The 19567-nt window shown below is 42.0% G+C and overlaps 1 protein-coding gene across 2 annotated transcripts in view; it reads left to right on the forward strand.

The window, feature by feature from the left end:
- The window catches only part of WNT7B (Wnt family member 7B), a 94793-nt gene that overhangs the window by 41378 nt on the left and 33848 nt on the right, over positions 1 to 19567 (forward strand). For both annotated transcript variants that reach the window (XM_066184324.1, XM_066184323.1), the window contains exon 2: positions 11112 to 11338. In XM_066184324.1, coding sequence (XP_066040421.1) covers positions 11112 to 11338 — 227 coding nt within the window. The remainder of the gene's footprint in view (positions 1 to 11111; positions 11339 to 19567) is intronic.

The raw sequence follows: 19567 nt of genomic DNA on the forward strand, positions 1-19567 counted from the left end.
AAAAGATCAGTGGCAAAAGAACGGTAGCATGAGGAAGAAAAATGAGAGTATTTGTTAGCAGTGAAAGGAGATTTCTGTGAGTGTGGGGCTGACGGAAGATGAAGACTAGACTGTGGCTCAGATGTAGCTATTAAGCCAGGCTTAACCTGCTTTGGGTGCTCACTGGGTGACATGTTTGTGTCACAAGCTGCCTGGAGCCCCTATAGATTGCACACAACTCACTTTGGTAGAGCTGTTTTAGTACCACCTCTGCAGGCTCAGCTGTGAATCCCAAACCACCCTTATCACTTAGCTCTTTAAATCTCTTCATTCTTTGGATTGCATGACCATAAAGGGATTTTTTTTTTCCAAATTATTGAATTCAGAAAGAGAACTGGAAGAAAAAGAAATTCAAGACGCCCACAGCCAACAGCATCTTCAGTTTGAAGGCAAGAAGCAGCTGAATTGGGGTCAGTACGTCACCTAACAAAAAAGCAGGCAAATGCCTGCATGTGTATGACTGGCAGAGTGTGCAGGATCTTTAGAGAGGGGATTTTAGAAGGAGAAGTATTCCATCCAGCTGCTTTCACAAGCTTATAGTGATTTGCAAAACACCAAGGACACACCCAGCACGGGCCACTAGGATAATAACACAGATGCACGATTTTTATGGCTGCATACCAAATTTAGAAACTCCCTCTAGAAAAACAACTCCAAATTACTTTCGCTAATCCTTCTGAACACCTAGAATAGACTCAACAAGCCAGGGAACTAGAAAAGTTGCTGCGTGGTTTACCAGGCCTCTTGTATCACTCAGAATTAAAATTTTGAAATAAGTAGCTGAAAGAAACCTTAGAAATCCATGGATATCCCTGTTTGGTGTCACATTATTTTGTGCCACTGCTGACAGTTCAGAGAGTTTTTGTTCACAGAAAGCCAACATGCTTTAGACGCTTGGAAATCTGCATAGGAAATAAACTTTTATATTCCTCAATTTCTGAGGGGTTTCCCCCTTTGTTTCCACACTTGAGACTTTCTCAGACTGCAGCTATTTTATAGTAATATCCAACTTTCAGGTGCAGGTTTGAAGGTCCGATCAGACTGGTGATCAAATCACATTTCCGTGTCTAACCAGCATGAATAATCTCAAGCAGACCAACTGTCTCATAACTTCAGTAGGATAATTCTTGTAAGGAGCTGACCATAAACTGTCTATCTGATGGATCAGAATTTCTCTTTTTGTGATCACCAATAGCTAGTGGGAGTTTTGCTGGGTGCAGGGAATGCAGGCCTGCTCCATGGAAGTGCCAAGCAGTTTTGCTTACAGCTGGTGCGATGGTACAAGAAAGGCTGCAAATAATTTTCTCATCAGGGAACAGACTCAGAAAACAAGAGACAAAACTAGTTAACACGCCCTAAGAGAATATTAAAAAAAAAATATTTCCAAGTGCCATTTGCTTAAAAATACGTCACATTTATTTTCTTTTTCTTTTCCATAACTATTATTTAAAGTATATAAAACCTACCGAGTGTAGCATTTCTGCACTCTGCATTTCTTAGGCAACTTCCTTAGTGTAAAACCTCTACCTTCTTAATTTATTTTGGGTTCTGGTGGCTAGCATGAAGCCTTTGTACAGTGATATATTCTGGCGCGCTGACTTGCAGCTAAACAACGAATTTTCCATGGGAGCAAACAGAACTACGTGACCAGGAAAACACAAAAGGTGTCAGCCAAAGGGATCTAGCACCTTGAGATCTGTGATGGATCTCATGTCTTTAGTAAGGTGGTCATAAAAGCATTTTCCTTCCTAAATCAAGGTTTATGCAAGAGCTTAGCTGAGCTATGCAGGCTAAAAGGGACTTTCAGGGCACTTTTGTTTGAAGTGGCAGCCAGCCCAGAGAGCTCATTTCAAGTTGCCTGTCCAGCCCTAGCACAACTTCCTGGCTGCCAAACCTGTCCTGGGAGCAGAACACGTACCCAGGCAATCAGCCTGTGCCAGTCTGAGCAACTTGCTCCAGTGGAAAGTGAGGGACTGGCACAGGTTTTCCAGAGAAGCTGTGGCTGCCTCATCCCTGGAAGTGTCCCAGGCCAGGTTGGATGGGGCTTGGAGCAACCTGGGATAGTGGAAGGCGTCCCTTCCCATGGCAGGGTGGGAGATTGGATGGGCTTTGAGGTCCCTTCCAACTCAAACCATTCCATGGTTCTGAGGAGCAGAGCAGCATCTGTTTCTTTTCAAGGAGATGCGGGAGGTGCCTCCTCCCTCCTGTCCTTGGAGCTGGAGCTGGAGAGTGGTTGTACATTCAACCCCTGTCTCAGACAGAGGGAGGTCTGCACCACCACCCGGCCTCATGCAGACACACCCCCCATGCCTGGTGGGATATTGCAGTTCTCCTGGGAAGGAATAAACTCTGAAATGAAATATTAAAATTTTTTTGAGGTCCCCACAGTTTTCCTCATTCTTACCTGTTCATGCTAATCCTGGAGAGGTCCACGGTTTCTGCTTCTGGGACTTTGTTTTTCTTCTCCAGTTTTTCCCACACCTTGAGAACAATGGAGTGTGTTCACTATGAATGAGTGTCCCCCAGCTACTGTAGTTTGAGGGAAAGGTGAAAGTGGGTAAGAGAGAAGGAAAAACACAAGGGCTCAAAGCTTCACAACCAAGCTGGGGCTATGTCAAGGCACCAGTGTTCTGCCTGGTCCCACCCCAGTCCTCACACTCACTTCCTCACCTGCTGCCCACCAGAGCAGGAAGAGCTGCCCTCCTGTCATCCCAAAGCTTCAACAGCTGTAGAGAAACATCAGAAGAACTCATTCTGCTCCTTGTCCCCCCTGGCAATGGTCTTGCCTGAAGTGAGGTATTTAGAGCAGATGAGAACAACGCAGCCTGCTGCTGGTTTGAGCAATGCTCCCGTTCCAGGTGTAGGAGCCAGTAAGTAAACCTGACAGCACCAAGCCTGTGGGGTTTTTTTTTGCTTTAATTTTGTTCGTGGATGTTACTTAATTCCATATCCTGATTTTTTATGGCCTTAGGAAAGATTTACCACCATGAAAACAGTGGTGAGGGAAGGAATAAAAGAAATAAATCATGGCTCATCATAGTGGGGTATTCAGTGGATAAAAATTCAATGTCACTGACAAAGAGAATTTAATTTTTTTCTCCTCTGCTGCTAATTTAAGACCAGAAAGTCTTGTTTTGTGGTCATATATCTGTGCAGAAATAGCAGCCTTCAGTGGTCATTTAGTCTGAAATGGACATTGTGGGAAGGGTCAATGTGGCCTCTCCACCTTAATAATAAAAGAACATCCGAGACGATTTTGTGTGGCTTTTCAGGTGTACCTCAGAGCTGCATACAGATTAACAGACACTGCAATGGAGGCTCAACATTTTAACACAAAAGACCAAATTCTGCAAAATAGTGGCTCACCAGTAGGTTTTCAGAATTTATTCTCGTTAGTTGCTCAGATCCTGACTAGCAAAAATGAGTTCCTATCTGAACCACGACAGCAGTAAAGCCAGCTGACTTCATTTAGAGGAGGAAGAGTCTTCCTTTCCTGTAGCCCCATTATTACATGCTTTCCTCTTCCAATTTTTCTATCACATCCATGAAAGCCCTATGCATGCCAAGCAAAAAAAAAAAAAAAAAAAAATTCAAGGTCTTTCATAAATGTTTAATGAAAAAGATCATGAAGCAAATATTTTAAGACAGATTCCAGTAACAGTCCACCTTTAAGATTTTAAAGTCACAATGCATACCTGGTATTTTAGAATGAGCTAACCAGCAGATAGCTGCTTCTGTGCAGGACATCTGTGGTAGGACTGTGACAGGCTGTCATCACATCTCACGAATTAATCAGGGTATGGTCTGGATAAATCTTGGACTTTGCCTGAAGACTACCTGTTTCTTTCTTCCTCTTAATCCGTTCCCCAGACAGAACAGACTGCTAAACTTTGGTCAGAGCCAAAATATGCATTTCAGTTTAATTAAGGCTTGGAATTGATAAAGCTTGGAAAATGCCCATATCTTTGTCATATATATGTCATATGTGATTGGAGAAAGCTTATTTGTTCTTATTTACTATATGAAAAACATGACAAAACCGTGGACCTTACATATAGAAGTGTGAAATTTTTTGTTTACCTATGGTACTGAAATATTTCCTATGATGCTGAACTCTTTCTGCACAGACACGGAAAATCTGTGAGTTGCCTCTTCCAGCCATTTTGGTATCTCAAAGTTGCATTCCGTGCCAGGAGAACTGCGATATCCCACCCCAGTTACTCTGCAAGGTAACTTTGCTTTCCACAGTGGTGGGATGCTGCTCAGCAAACAGCTCTGTGCCTCCCTGTCAGATATCAGTGTTGCTCTCTCGAGTGCTAAAGGGAGCCAGAAATGGGGTTGAAGGCAAATTCTAGTGCTAAAGGGAGCCAGAAATGGGGTTGAAGGCAAATTCTAGTGCTAAAGAGAGCCAGAAATGGGGTTGAAGGCAAATTCTAGTGCTAAAGGGAGCCAGAAATGGGGTTGAAGGTGGTGCTGGACATCAGCACCAGCTGTGAGTGCTTAAGGGGCATCTGGGCATTGAGGGATGGACTTTGTTGTTACTGAGGGTGGAAGCTGCTTGGTTCTCTGCAAGGCAAGGCATGTGCATGTTTGCAGAATTGGACTGGTAGGTCCTGCTAATGGTGTTTTATAGAGACAAAAGAAAAAAATCCGTGCGGAACAAAAGTGTTTCGGTTTGATTTCTGAATCTGATAAAGTTCTGTTTGTGAAAGGAATCAAATAATTTTATATCAACACCATTTTTCATTAAGCTTATTCAGATAAGTTCAATTACACCATGTATGTCACCACCTTCACCACTGGCAGGACCAAAGCAGGAGTATTCCAGCTTTCCATGAATTTCCCAGGAGAATGCTAGAATTGCTGCCTTCCTGCAGCTTTCCAACGCTGCCCTATCAGTTTTCTCTGGTTTAGCAAACCAAACACTTCTTGAAACACAAATTCCTTTGGAATCTTTATTTGCCACACTTCAGATATTTTAACACCCGGTTTTATTTTTATGAATTTTTATATCCACAGGATGTGTTTTCCACCGTATAACAAGATGCCCCTAGAGTAAAGTGATTTGAGACAAGAAAGAAAATCCTCATTATACTGTAGTTTGCCATGAAAATTCTGGAGGGCAATGAATGTCCAGCGAAAATGGAAATGTAAATTTGCTAGTATGGCCTTTACAATAGGACACTTGAGGCCTGTGAGGCATTTCTGTTCTCCATGAGCCTTTCTTTGGCGTAAAAAAGTTGAATACAGGTAAACTACAGATGTAACACTCTTCAAGACATCCTGCTGTTACATACCAAGTGTTGCCTCACCAAAACATTATTAAAAATTATTGCAGTGGACCAGTCATACAGCAAATAAGATATGTGTCAAAATCAGATTTCTCTTGCTCAGTGAACAGTAGGAATTTGCAGGAGGCTGGTGCTGATCTGTGAATGGCATCCCAGGCAATGCCTCCCCTCCTTCTCCTGGAGCCTCATGATTCACTGCTGGCTTCATAGCAGCCATCCCAGCTGGCAGGTAGGGGAGGGTGTGCTCCAAGGCTTTGCTGGTGTTCCCCCATCACTGCGGCACAGAGGGATGGGGGCCATGCCCCCACTCCTCTCTCAAGCAGGCATTTAGCCCGAGGCACGCTCTGCCATTGTGTGAGTCTTCCCTCAGCTCACCTGTCCCACCACTTCCATTCCTGACCACGCCAGCGAGCACACTGCGTGGGATATCAGGCACTTTTTGGGACACTCAAAGAAATCTCTGCCTTTCGTTTGGTGGGAACGAGCGCATTGCTGTGCGCAGCCCCCAGGTCCAGAGCCCCAGCAGAGGGGAGAGCAGCACAGGGCTGTGCCACGCAGCCTTGACTGGATTTCTGCTTCAATAACATATGTGCTGAACAACGGTTTCCCAAAGCCAGGGTGGAAAACAAAACTGAAAGCCTAAACATATGCAGATGGCATTCAGAGCCCGGGACGCTCCTGCCAATTTCTGCAACTGATACGCACTCAAAATATTTACTTAGGAATTCTTAATTAAGTCAACCATTTGGTAGTGGTGTAGGGTTTCAGATGTGTCGCAGTGTCACCACAAAATACCTCGGTGGTTCCTGCTAACAAAGAACCCACTATGTGGATTTTTTTTTTTAATTTTTTTTTTTTTTTTTGTCAGAGATGGTGGGGCAAGTTTTCGGTGCAGCGTGCCAAAAAGCTGCACAGCTCCCCTGCTGTTGACAGGGTTCATGTGGCTAAATCCCTTCATTCCTTGCTGAAAACAAACCCCGTGCCCAGCAGCAGGTTCAGGTGAATATCAAGAAGCAGAGCTGGGGAGGGATCACAGTGACTCTGTGGCTGCCTCTCCAAGGGCTTGCAGTGAGGCTGGCTGGGTGGGGAAGTGCTGTTGCGCAGCCAGGAATGCAAGTCAGGGAGGGTGCTGGAGGAGGAGAACTTCTTGAAGCCCAGAACTTCTTTCTGGGCTCCAATAAAATGTAATTTGCCCAGGGAGTGTAGATTGGCAGAGGATTTTAAAAGCAATGTTCGGTTTTATTAGCCAAAAGGTTAAAATCAGATCGATTAAGTGTTTCATCTGTGTGCAATGTGTTGTTGGTTTAATTTCTTACTTTGCATCTTTCGTCATGTGTTTGTCAGCATGGTATATTAAGCTACTTGGAGAGATCAGGGTACACATCCGTGCCTGTGCAGGAGCGTGGGGACAACTCCAGAGATTGGCTAGTTACTATTCTTCATCTATAAGCAGACAGTTCTGTTTCATAATTTTATCAAAATTCAGATTCTTTTAAGAAGAATAAAATTTAGATTTTTTTTTCTTCTCATACGCTTGTACACCTGTCCATTATAAGGATTTACTTTATATATTTTCCACCCCTGCAAAGACTCTGTACACTCTAGTTCACATTAAGTCCTTCTCATATGTAAAATTGATCAGAAGTTGCAAGGACATGACAACATTTGAGGTCAATAAAATGTTTCATGCTCAAATTAAATGAATGCTTGATTTTGCAAATATAAAATGGAGACTCAAGCCAATCAGCAATGAAGAGTGTATTTCTCTTCCAACAAACAGTTCATAAAACTCAAGTGGCCTTGGTGTTTAATTTCTGAAGCATTTCAAAGACCTTTACTTTTATGATTCGCTTAGAATAATAATTTTCATTTCACTGTGTGAAAAGGGAAGCTGGAGTTGCTTAGGTCCTACAGAGGAGATACAACTGTAACAGGAAATACATTTGGAGGGAGAAATTTCTCTTTTTCTGACAGGATTCATCATCATCTTTGCATAAGTTAGCAAGCATTGTTTCAGAAAATAAGCTAAAACTTATAACAAGCTGTCTCCCCCTGCCATGAATTTCTGCTTGCTGTGACACAGTCCTAGTTTTTTGTTATTTTTTCAAAAAATAAAAACCCTGATGTTTCAGGATTCTTATGCAGAAACCAAGCCGTACAAAATCAGCTTCATCAGGTTTAACTTGATGGAAGTTTGAACTGCAAGGTCCTATCCAAGCCCAGATCCGAGGCGTGTTTTTTTTTTTGTTTGTGTGTGTTTTTTGGTCTGTTTGTTGTTTTTGTTGGGTTTTTTGAGTTTTTCCTGTGGTTTTTTCGGTTGTTGGGTTTTTTTAGGAGTTTTGTTGTTGTTGTTTTTTAAATTTGGGGGTGACTCTGTTTATAGATATTGCTCAATTTCAGTGCTGGTGTTTCCCTTGGATTAATGGCATAGGCGTGAAGAAATGTGAAAGCTCTCCATATGCCAGACACTAATGCCAATTCCTTAGGAAATGTGTCATTATTCCACTAGCTCTGTTAATCTGGATAAGCCACGTGGATGATGTTTAACTGGATAGCCCATGTGGATGACCCAGCAGAACACTGAGCAGCGTGGAGATTGTCGTGGTGCAGGATGGTTGCAATTACAGCAAACTGCTTCAGAAATCTGAACAAAATGCCACACTCAGGAGTTTCCGGTGATAAGAATCAAGGCAATCTGAACCACAAAGAAAGATTAGATGGGAGAAGATGCCAAAATGTGGCATGGGGGATCTGCCTTTTGACAGCTAATAAAGCGAAACAATCTCCATCTTTAAAAGAAAAAAATAATGTAGCCTTCAACCTGCCAAGGGGCAGGAGCACAGCACAACCCTCCCAAATGTGTGATGGATGCACAAACTGAGGGACGCCACAAGAAATAGAGGAGAGGAAGCTTGAAATGCTGTTGGGTGCATTTCTTTAATAAAAAATAAAGTTTTCCAAAACCTCAGTTTCATGATTCAGCATTTCTTTTGGCACTGTAACAGTTTAAAAGTAGGCTAAACAAGTCTGAGGGAATATGCTGGTAAGTTCAGGCCAGAGAGGGGGAACTTTCTGGAAGTAATAACAGAAGAACTAAGACCCCTTCCACCCCCAATAATTGCAGTTTAATTGTTATAATACACTTCACAAGCACACAATAATTATGACACCCTCACAATACCTCCTGAAGCAGATATGGTCATGCTTATTTTCTGGATGAATAAACCAACCCACTGTATTAAAATACTTTGACCAAGGCCCGCTCCAAAAAACAATGGGAGACCAAAGAATACACTCTTTAACCTAATTATGAGACAGCAGTGACGTGTATGAAGGAAGCAACTTAACTGAAAATTATACATTTAGATGCTGTGGCCAATTCTTGCTTTGTTTTGAAAGTCGTAAGGTTTTTGCTGCTGAACTTGAGAATAGTTAGTGGAAACTGTGGAAGCCCACCAGTTTTAAAAAAAAAAATGTCAGGAAGTTATGGCAAAGTTTTGATCAGTTTTTTTTAATTTTTAAAAAAGTATTTATACAACATAAAAACAATTTTTAGAGGTAGTTTTTTGCTAGTAAATTGGTGGCATAGCCTCGGTAACTTGATGACTGTCAGGCAGCTACAAGACCAGAACTGTGTGTCTTGTGCATGTGCCAAGCATCAAATGGAACTTGGAATGCCTTGTGCGTGTCTCTTCCCTAGGAGTCAGCCCCGGATTTCCTCAGGGTTAGATTTTCCTGGAAGGGTCGCAGTCTGAAGCAGCAGTGAAATGGGTTACCAGGTGGGAAGGTGTTGCAGGCACCTGGTCTGTCCCAGGGAACTGGGCAAAGCCGGGGGGAGGGAATGGGGCACAGCATTTTGGTATTATCCAAGAGTGTGTCTGAATTTGACACATTATCTGTCAAGGAAAAATGTTTTCCTTTGTGTTTTACTGCAATTGTCCATCCTACTTTGTGTGAAAAGTGGATGAAGTCAGAGAGAGGAAAGCTCCATGACCTTTCAAAGGAAATAACACTTTTACTTTTCCGTATTGAAAAGTGTCTGATTAAAAAAAAAAAAAAAAAAAGAAAGTATTGATACTTTCTTCTGTGCTTTTCATTAGCTTTTGAAGCCATAGCATAAAGGTCATAGGCCACTGTAAAGAGAATCTTATCCCTCTATCAAACATAATACTTTTTTAAGATTATCACGTCTCTTGGAAAGTCCTTATTTAAAGACATCACTTTTTATTTTTTTTTTTTAATTTTAAAGTGGAGAAATACTTTTTGCCAGAAAAAAAGAAAAACAAAAACAAAACAAAACAAAAAAACAACAACAAAAAACCCCAAAAAAACCCCCAAAAAAACCACCAACCCTTAGCTCAAAACCTGCGTGGGGTCTCAGGGACTCTCTGGTTCCAGCTGATGCTCCAGCTTTGTTGCTCCCAGCACCCAGAGGAACACAAATTAAAGCTGCAGGTCTGAGAACTCCTGCTCCAACACTGAGAGTGGTCAGACTGCAACTACCTTTTGTTCTTACTTCTGTTTAGTAGGCAGAACAACAGGGCATGCACGCTCTGTGTGATACCTCATTTCTATATCCATAACCCCCCTCCACCACCATAAATAAAAAACCACAAGTGGTGAATTTCTCATGGATTGTTAACTTTGGAAAAGATGCAAAAATACCCATTAAAGGCAGAGTGGATCATCACGGAATTTCCATTCCACAGGAATAGCAATATTTCATTTTGGCCAGGGTTCTCAGTTTCACCCTCCTTGCTCTGGTTTTACTGTATCTTATTGAAATGACGAAATTAGGCACTCTGATTTCATTGAAACGCAGCATTTATGTAATTTTGCAGTTGCCTTGTGATGAAGTTGACAAATTCCTATCTAATTCTTTAATTTTGATAAGTCAGCATTTCCCCAAGGGGAGCATTTCCAGTGGGAAATTTTTAACACTGAGGTCAAAGGCTTAGGCTGGTGTTCAAGGTGGGAAGAAGGCTCACAAGGCATCACTGAATGTGCACCCACGTTGTCCTATTTTTTCCCAAATATAACCATTTAAAATGTAGGCTGTAAAGATGTTGAAAAATGAACCTGTGTAGATGTTGAAAAGTGAGCTGAAAAATGAAAAATAAACGTGCTCAAGTGAAAACATATGGCAGGTGCAAGTTATATGCAAACTTCATCACGAATTCTGAAAATATACTTGAAGAATGAGAACTGCAAATGTTTCTAGTCGGGATGGCACATATTAAGGATCACTCCTATGTGCTCCATGATGATTGCCAGATCTAAAAGCACAGTTATGCTAGTGAACTTCATTAATCATTTAATACCCTGAGCATAATAATGGGCAAGAGTGTTGCTAGTGTCATTTTCTAAATTGTGCTTAGCAGTTTCAAATGAAGGGTGGATGAACTGGCTGCAGTAACTAAAACACTATGTCTGAACCTGCATTCAAAGCAGACACGAGTTTCAGAGATTTGTGGATGACGGCTTATCACTATTTTTTGATTTTAAGTAAGTCTTTCTTTCCACATCTCGCAAGCTGACGTCTCTCTGTAGGACTGGGAACAGAAGTGCCAAAATTCCGTTTCTTCGTTTTTTCTGGCACAAATGGGATCAGGAATTACTGCAAGATTTCCAGGCTGCTATACCAGACCAGAGGCATTGCGCCAAGCCGGCGTAACTACAGGAACTCGACCTCCAACCCCTCCCCTTTTGCACAGCCAGCCACACAGCAGCACCTGGTCACCCCAATTTGGTTATAACGTGTCTTTCTGCTTTCTTCTTCAGAGCTTTGTCATCCGTGGTGGCTTTAGGAGCTAACATAATCTGCAACAAAATCCCAGGCCTGGCCCCTCGGCAGCGAGCGATCTGCCAGAGCCGCCCTGATGCCATCATTGTGATCGGGGAAGGGGCACAGATGGGAATCAATGAGTGCCAGTACCAGTTTCGCTACGGGAGGTGGAACTGCTCTGCCCTGGGAGAGAAAACAGTCTTTGGACAAGAGCTTCGAGTAGGTAAGGGTGTCTCCACCACGCTGCTGCAGGGATCTGTTTGGGGTGGTTTTCTTTGACCTTTCTCGCTGCGGTCCTGCAAAGGTTTGTAACCCTCAGAGCTCCACAGCGATGCTTCCAGGACAAGTGTGTGTTTCCACTCACTGAAAAGTGACTGGCAAGAGAAATGGAGTCTCCAGTGATCTGTAGATGAAGTCACTCATATCTGTGCAGCTTCAGACCCAGCAATGGCCTCAGGGGCTGCACAGCCATCCAAGGTCACAGCCCTTGGAAAGAGTATTTCCAAACGTTGTCTTGTTAAAGGTTGTCACGATAACCGTGGTGAATATTATGGCCAATCAAAAATGAACCACAAGCAGCTCAGAAAAACCCCTCTGCAGTTTTCCCAGAAGCTTAAGTAATGGGAGGGTCCCAAATAATTGATGGAAGTCCTGTGCATACAGCACTGGCCTTCCAATATGTGGCAATGGTACATTGTAGTGTTGCTATCATACTGCAAAGAAAATACTGCAAGTGTTTTGAGGCAGGAAACCTATTCAAAGAAAATAATACATGGCCTTGGCCTGACAAGCTGTTAGCTGGCAGAAGTTAAATCAATACCTTTTCATTTACCCTGTGTCTGATACTATTTCACTGGGGAGATTATGTAAGGTTTTTTTCCAGCACTGAGGTCACTATTTTCCTCATCACCCAGCTGGGTATCCTTAGCTTGTTCCTGACCTTTTCTCTCTCCCCCAAGGGCTGCCCACTCCCCTGTCTGCTGCTCTGGGTTGGGATAACATGTTGTACTGTGTGGCTCTCTCAAGGGCACTCAAAGTGATACCATCCAGCTTCTCAGTGGGGTTGTAACCTATTCTTCTTGTGTCCCATTTTTCTTTGGGTGATACCTCTTGGATTCAATGGTTCGGGTGGGTCTTGTGCTTCCAACACAGCTAAGTGTGGTCGGACACAAGATCTCATTAAACCTGTATGAAAAAAGGCGTGACATTTAATTTCATCTGTGCAAAGAGGTGTTGATTCACATGGCGCTGTGGTTGTTAGTGGTGGTCAAGGCCTCAGGGGTTTTTTTCTGACACCCTTGCAAAAATGAATGCCGAAAACTGGGGTATGTTTGGGCCAACAAGGGAACGGAATATTTTTTGAGAGAACATCCAAATCTGAGAGTCTGGCTGAGGTCTGGGTGCTTTAAGGACACAGTGGTTCAGCTGTAAAGTGTTGTAAGGCAATAAATCCATTGGCACTGGGCAATTAACTTATATTTGCAGAGGGACTGTCACATTCTGTGAGCTTTATGTTACATCCTCAAGGCATTATATTCAAAACTTAACTTTTGACTTCTACCTTCAAATTTAAATGAACCAGGGAAAAATCTACTCACTTGTCTTGACTATTAGAAGCGTGGTCTGATCCTCCTTGGTTGGTATTATGTTTGTTTGCTTTCGCTTGATAACCAGAATTATGTTGCTGCCAGAAAACACACATTTGCCAAGCATTCTGTGCTTCTTCGTGCTCTGTTTTCATCTGGCAAAGCTTGCAGGTCTGCTCTGACCTTAGAAAAGTGAGTTGTCCTACCTTCTGTGAGATCCCTTATGGCCTGAGAAAGGCCACTCTGGAGGGTTGTACCAGAGGTGGTGTCGCTTTCCAGTGAAAAGACTTTCATCACTTCTGCTCTCTTCTTCAAGCTGAGAATCTTGTTCTGCCTCGCCATCTTCACTGCTGTGCTTGTGGGTAACAGTCCTCTTCTTCAGAGAGACTCCTTTCATCCTCCAAAACTTTGCAAGTGAGTGCAGTTCAAATGCCTGAGGAGGACAAGTTGTAGTTGTGCTTTCATTCTCAACGTTTCTGCACAAAGTAAGAGCTACAAGGAACAGAATTTTTTTTTCATTAGGATGGACCAGCTATCAGGCTGGTCAGACTATACAAAGGTGGAAAAAACCAGGATTTTCTTGAGCCATATTTGCCAAAATGTTTACCAGATTCTTGACCTCTTCACTGAACCTGGGTGGTTTCTTGCAAATCTGAAACGGCTGATGTTGAATTTGGTGGGTTCTTTTATGGGTTAACCCAAACACAGACGAAACTTGGCTGTTGCAGCTGAGTTCTGCTTTGACATTTGTTGGGTGTGGAACCACACAGACTCTAACAGTTGCAGAAGGTTTACATGACCCCTTCCAGCTGAGCCAGATGAGTTCCATGCAGGTCTATAAAGGATCCCATAATCCACAAGTCTTCAATTTTTTTTTTTTTATTACTGGAGTAGCACCCAGAGATTATGAGGTCAGTACCTAGGAAAAGGATAGGGTTTAGGAAGTAATGTTATTACATTAGCATGGGGAAAATTGGTAAAGAATGGACAAAGATTTAAAAACCCAACTACTTAAAAGTACAAGATGCTTCTAAGCACAAAAATTCACATGTGCAACAAAACACACCCGTGTCTGACATAGAAACACTAAACCTGCCATTCAGTTCTGCCTGAACACACTGCAGAAAGGACTAAAACTAAAAAAAAAGACAGGCATGTTTTTCACTTCACCCCAAAGGAAAGCTTCATCCCAGAACCCCTTGGGGAGATGGACACTGAAGGTGAGCTATTCAGGTCTCAGGGTGGGGAGGGAAAGTAAGCAGTGAAAACATACTAATCACTCTCTTGCTGCATGGGAAGGAGAGGACCTACACTTTAGCCACTGACCAAGAGTCTACCATGACACTGACAAATACAGATTTATGCTTATTCTAACTTGTATTTTGATGCAACCCACCCCCTTCAAAATTCAAGGCTCACCCAGCATGAGGTTTCTCCAACAGATGCATCTGTTGCTACCATCACCTCTCGGGTGCCTTTATGTTGTAACTGTGCAGGTCTTCCACCCACCACCAAGCCAGAAGGCATGAAACAGGCACCCGTGTCCCCCCTCGTGATTTCTGGGGATCCTACTGTGCCAGGAGAAACCCTCAGTTTATTAGCTAAGCTCCAAGATGGATCAGTGAGGAGTCATTTATTTGAAGAGGTACTACAGTGAATGAGGGCTGCATCACCAACACAGTTTATGGCATCTGTATTAAAAACAATTTAAATAGTCCAAAGGATGAAATAACAATTGTAGAAATGACGGGGCATTCGTGTTGGTGTGAAAGATTTGTAGCAGCCAGAGATAAAAGTGACAGAGAAATCTAAATTGCTAGCATGAACAAAGGCTGTAGCATGGGATGAATTAGCCAAGCATTGTGTGTGCATAGCTTATTTTCATATATTTATAGCTGGGAACTCTTCCATAGTCATGCCATCCCCAAAGAAAGCCAGTCCTGCACTCACTTTACTCATGCTGTCCTTGTACATGCTTGTATTTGTCACCTTCTTGCACTCACCCCTAGTTTTCATGCCAGCTTCTCACATAACTTTCTGTGCCCTCCACTCATTCTTCTTGCTTTAAGCCTCTTTAAAGACTGTTTCTTTAACAAATAGATTGGAAATTTAAAAAATTTTAAAACTAATTCAATACTAATTATATATCAAATGTTATTACTGGTAATCACTGTTGAAAGATAATTGCCCTTCTAACATTTTGAAAGCAAGGCCCCTGATCTGGATGAGCAAATCCTCTGGTCCTATCAGGTTATTGACACAAAAGAGCTCCAGCACTAGGTCTCTATTCCCCCAAATGCTGGGCAGAACAATTTGTCACTCACCTCTAAAACTGCAGATCATTAATAGCATTGAAGGCAAAGAACTCCACCCCCAAAAAAGTAAGCAGTGTGGGCTCTGTAGTATGAAGTCTGAATCAATAGCAGAAATGAAACCTACTGCTGTTCTTTGACAGTGGGTTATTCTGGCTAATTATTTGTGCATTGACCCTTTCCACTGGAATCCTTCAAACTGAAGTGCTTATGAACAGGCACCTCTTACTAGGGCTAAATCCAGGCCAAAACCGAGCTGTTTTTGGTGTTTTGAAAAATACTTCTGTCAAGATACCCAAAGTGATCCGTACCTGTCTCCTTGCTCAGACTCATGATGTGAAAAGTGATCACGATTTAGCAATGTTTGGCTGTGTCACTGGTGCAGTGATTTGTCAAGTTTAAACTGGATTAAACTGGACACCTGACAGGGAAATACTGACAAGTAGGCCAAACACAAGGGAGTTCTGAAGTTGGTCTTTTTTTTTTTTTTAATGTCTTACCCTTTGTTTTGATCTGTAGCTTTCTGGTGTGTGGATGCATCTGAAGGGAAGTTGCACCTCTGCTTGCCAGGGGAGGTTTAGGAGAAGAACGTCTTAAGAAGTTTCCTGTCTCTTCCCATTCACTCAACTTTTGATCCACTGTCCAGGCAGAAAGGGGGAGGGATAGGAGAAAAACCCCGCAGTTTTGGAGACAAACAAAATCTGTGCATGGATTTTATTAACCCCCAGGTGGAGAAGACTTTTGGCAAACACAATCAGAACATAAACTTCAATGTCACAGCTCTCTAGAAGGATGCACTTGTACATATGCACACATAAACTGAGGAGAGGGTGGATAATTCCAAATGGAAGACTGGCAAAGGGAAGGGGACAGCTTCTGAAGGACAGGTACTCATAAACAACAGTGATTTTTGCTCTGTTTGTACTGGAAACAGGTAACGTTGTCAGTCCACTCTCGATCCCATGTTTCAACTGCAAGCCTGAAAAAAACCATGGGAATTGGGCATGAAAGATATCTAAGTGATGGAGTCATGGGGAAGCAGTTGGCATCTTATCTTACATACTGAGAGGGTGTCAGCCAGTAAATTATTCTTGCTTCAGGCCATATATAGGCTTAATTAAATCTGGATTCCACATATGAATCCAGTCATTTTTATTCTGGGCTATGATGATGGTTTAACCGAGATGCCAAATGTTCATAAAAACTTCCTACCAAAAATGGGAGGAGTAGAGAGGCTCATTATTCTCCAAAAATGGATATTTGGGTGCAAGCAGATGCATTAATCCAGCACAGTAGTGTCTAGTGTGGTATGAGTTGGCCAACTTGGAAAGCTTGGCTTTCAGTGTGAGCAGAAAACTTCCAATACATGAAGACAGGCAGCATTCTTAGGAATGCTTTACAACCATAGTTGTGCTTTAATGCTATCAGCAAGTCAAGAAAGGGAACCATAAATGAATCCAGACAGTTTGATCAAGTAAGTACATTTCTAGCTCATTTTTTGCCTTTATTTTTTCCTGCCATTTCTTTCTCTGCTACTTTATGTTCTCATTTTCAATTTTTTTTTTAAACCAATTTATGTTGTTTGTTATATGTTTGTTAAGGCTTAGTAATATTCATATATCAGGTTGACTGTATGTTTATTATTCTAACATCTGTGTATTTATTATGGGAAAATCTATCTTTACGAACTTGCACTATATCCAATAAAAACAATATGGGGTAAAAAAGGGAATTGTACAGCTGGAAACAATTTGGAGGGGGAAAATGAGTTGGAATTAGATTATTTTAAATATGATACAGAGCAGGGTGCACACTTCACCGACGGAAAGGCAGTAATTATCTTTGTCATAGCAGTAGGTGCTATGATTGGTTTAGGCATTTGTCAGCTATGGGGAACCTCAATTGCACAGTGGCTTTTTGGACCGAATGTGGAAAAATTGGGGTTTTTTTTGTTGTTGTACTATAGCATGGGCCCAGACAACAATGCCCTTTGAGCATTCAAGCGACTGAGCAGAAAATAAATTTGTTTTCAGTAATTTGAACTGGATTTCTCCGTTGGTGCTAGGATATGGTAAAAAAACCTTCCAGTGTGAGGGGTGGCTTCTCGGGGCAAGGCATCAGCTTTCAGCTGCTAGTACAGTGGGTTGTCTGGGATTCCAGGGGTGAGGTGCACAGGATGCATTCAATCTGCTGCAGTCTGTACTGAGGACGTGTGCAGCTCCAGAAGGAGCTGATGGAGGACCGGCACCAACTGTGTCTTTATTTCTCACGTAGCCAACTTGGAGTGACTGCTGATGTCCATTTCCCAAGATGCCATGTGGAGCCAGTGCATTCGCACGTTTGATTTAGTTAAACAGTGAATACCATGGCAAATTTAATGATCTGTGGCTTAAGCAGGCATGGCTCTTAATAGAAGCACAGTGGTGCATAACAAGATGTATATTTCTTGGTCATTTGGAGAGGGAGATTTTTCTCATTATTAGCCTGAATGAAAAAAAAAAAATCAAAAAACAAGACATGCACGATGAACCTCTACCCCAAGCAGTTAGGTAAGTGGCTGGCAGGTAGGGAGTGAAGAGGTAAAACCCCCCAAATCTGTGGACATCCTCCACGTGCTCATTTTGCAGGAAAGATTTACCACCCTGCAAAGAGTCATTGCAAAGTCTTCTCTGAAAAATGTCTCAAGCAGCACCTTTATTTTCACACATGGCGCGTTGAGTTGCTGGAAGGAGAAACTAAAATATCTTTAACCTTAAGAACGTCCAATCTATTTGTTCTCACTTCTTAGCTATATATTACTGCGGAAGGACCCTGGTGTGACAGTGACTGTCCTGACAGAGGCAGAAAGGCCATGCTGGAGCAAAGCTGAGCTGTTCCACCCAAAGCCCTGCCTGCTGGTCTGAGTTATGCTGCAGGCAGTGAGAAAAGTCCTCCGAGGGAGGCTGCCTTAGCAGAACAGTTTCCTCAGTGCACTTCGTCTCAGCTGAAAGCTAAACCCTGGGGAAAAAAAGTGTGATAACGTAGCAATTACAAGGCGAAGTATGTGAGAGGGCATTTCAGTTTGCATTATCATCTTTGGGGGAAAATTGAGGAGTTGATTCAAAAAGTTCATGCTTTCTTAGTGCAGAAGGGTGGATAAGCTTTTTACTATCACAAGTAACAAAGTAAGACAGTAACCCAAACCAGAATAAGAAAAATAAACCCTCCCAGCTGGCGGTAGCTGAGGTTGTGAAGGAGCAGTCAAAAAGTTATGAAACCACTAAGGTGCTAAGAATTTGCATTTTTTTAACTGAGGAGACAGGCTATTGTGGGAGTGGTAGGTTCAGACTCTTAATGTCTGTCACTCGGATGTTTTTAGAAGAAGAAAAATGTCTTTTTATTCTATGGAAGTACAGTTGTTTTAAAGAAACATCGTATTTTGTCAGGATTGAGGAGTCTCAGCTTGGTGAATCAATTTGAGCATTTGTGGGTGATAATATCTCTGTGCTTTAAAAATTTCTTAAATGCCAGAACCTCAAAATTATTCAGGGAGGCCTTAGTAATGTTTTCAAAATACGTTGTAAATCACAGAGGAAAAAACAAGCATAAATGGACAGTACCATTTGTAATTTATGAGTTGACTGAAATAAATTTTGTTTTACTTCACTAGGAAAACTGTCAGTTTGCTATATTGATTTTATAATCTTTAATTCTTTGTCTCCCTATAAAAGAAATAAAAGTATGTATAGTCTGCAGCATATAATAATTTCCAGCCATGAAGAGACAGATTTTTATATATCGCAATTTATCTTCTCCACTTTTTTGTCTTTTTGTAAGGTTTTACTGCTTGGTTCAAGTATAACTCCACTGTGTTTTTTGATCCCTCAAGGGTCATGAGTGTGAAGAATAGTATAAATTATCTTAAATTGAAATGTTCTTATTGCCATTTAAATATTTACCTATTTGGCAACAGACTTTCTTTAAAAGGCAGATATCCTTATTCCAAACACAGCACTAATATGGTAATACAATTACTCGGTGAACTGTGTGTGGCTTGCAGCTGGATGAGGAAGGGTGGTTATTGACTGGAATGAAATCTGGAATTTCCATTCTAAGGAAAGGGCTTCTGTTTCGTTCCATTTCATATAAAAGTGAAGATTTTCTTGGAACAGGTGCTTTTCTGTAGACATTTTCAGATTTAAATACACTGACATACCTGACTGTGAGCAATTCCATTTTTGCTGTCAGAGCACTTGATTTTAAATTTGTTCCATGCATTGATGTAAATTAATGCCAAGAACTGCAACTTGGGAGACTCAAGTCTCTGGATCTCCTGAACTCTGCTCTCACATGCTTCCATGGTTATTCTGGGATGTAAGGTCCCATAACACTGCACAGCCTGGTAGGAAACATCATATGGCACAGCACACTGTCTTCCTGTGACCCTAAACCTCAGATCTCCTGAAAACCAATGGACTGACATGGGGATGGGGTTTAATACTTCCTTTCCATGGTCCAAAACTAAATGGACCTTTTTTATTGTATGGAATTGCTCCATTTAAGTGTCAGTATGGA

The sequence above is a fragment of the Chamaea fasciata genome, unplaced genomic scaffold, assembly GCF_029207755.1.
Source record: "Chamaea fasciata isolate MVZ Bird 193981 ecotype frontalis unplaced genomic scaffold, bChaFas1.0.hap1 SCAF_5, whole genome shotgun sequence".
Classification (NCBI taxonomy): domain Eukaryota; kingdom Metazoa; phylum Chordata; class Aves; order Passeriformes; family Sylviidae; genus Chamaea; species Chamaea fasciata.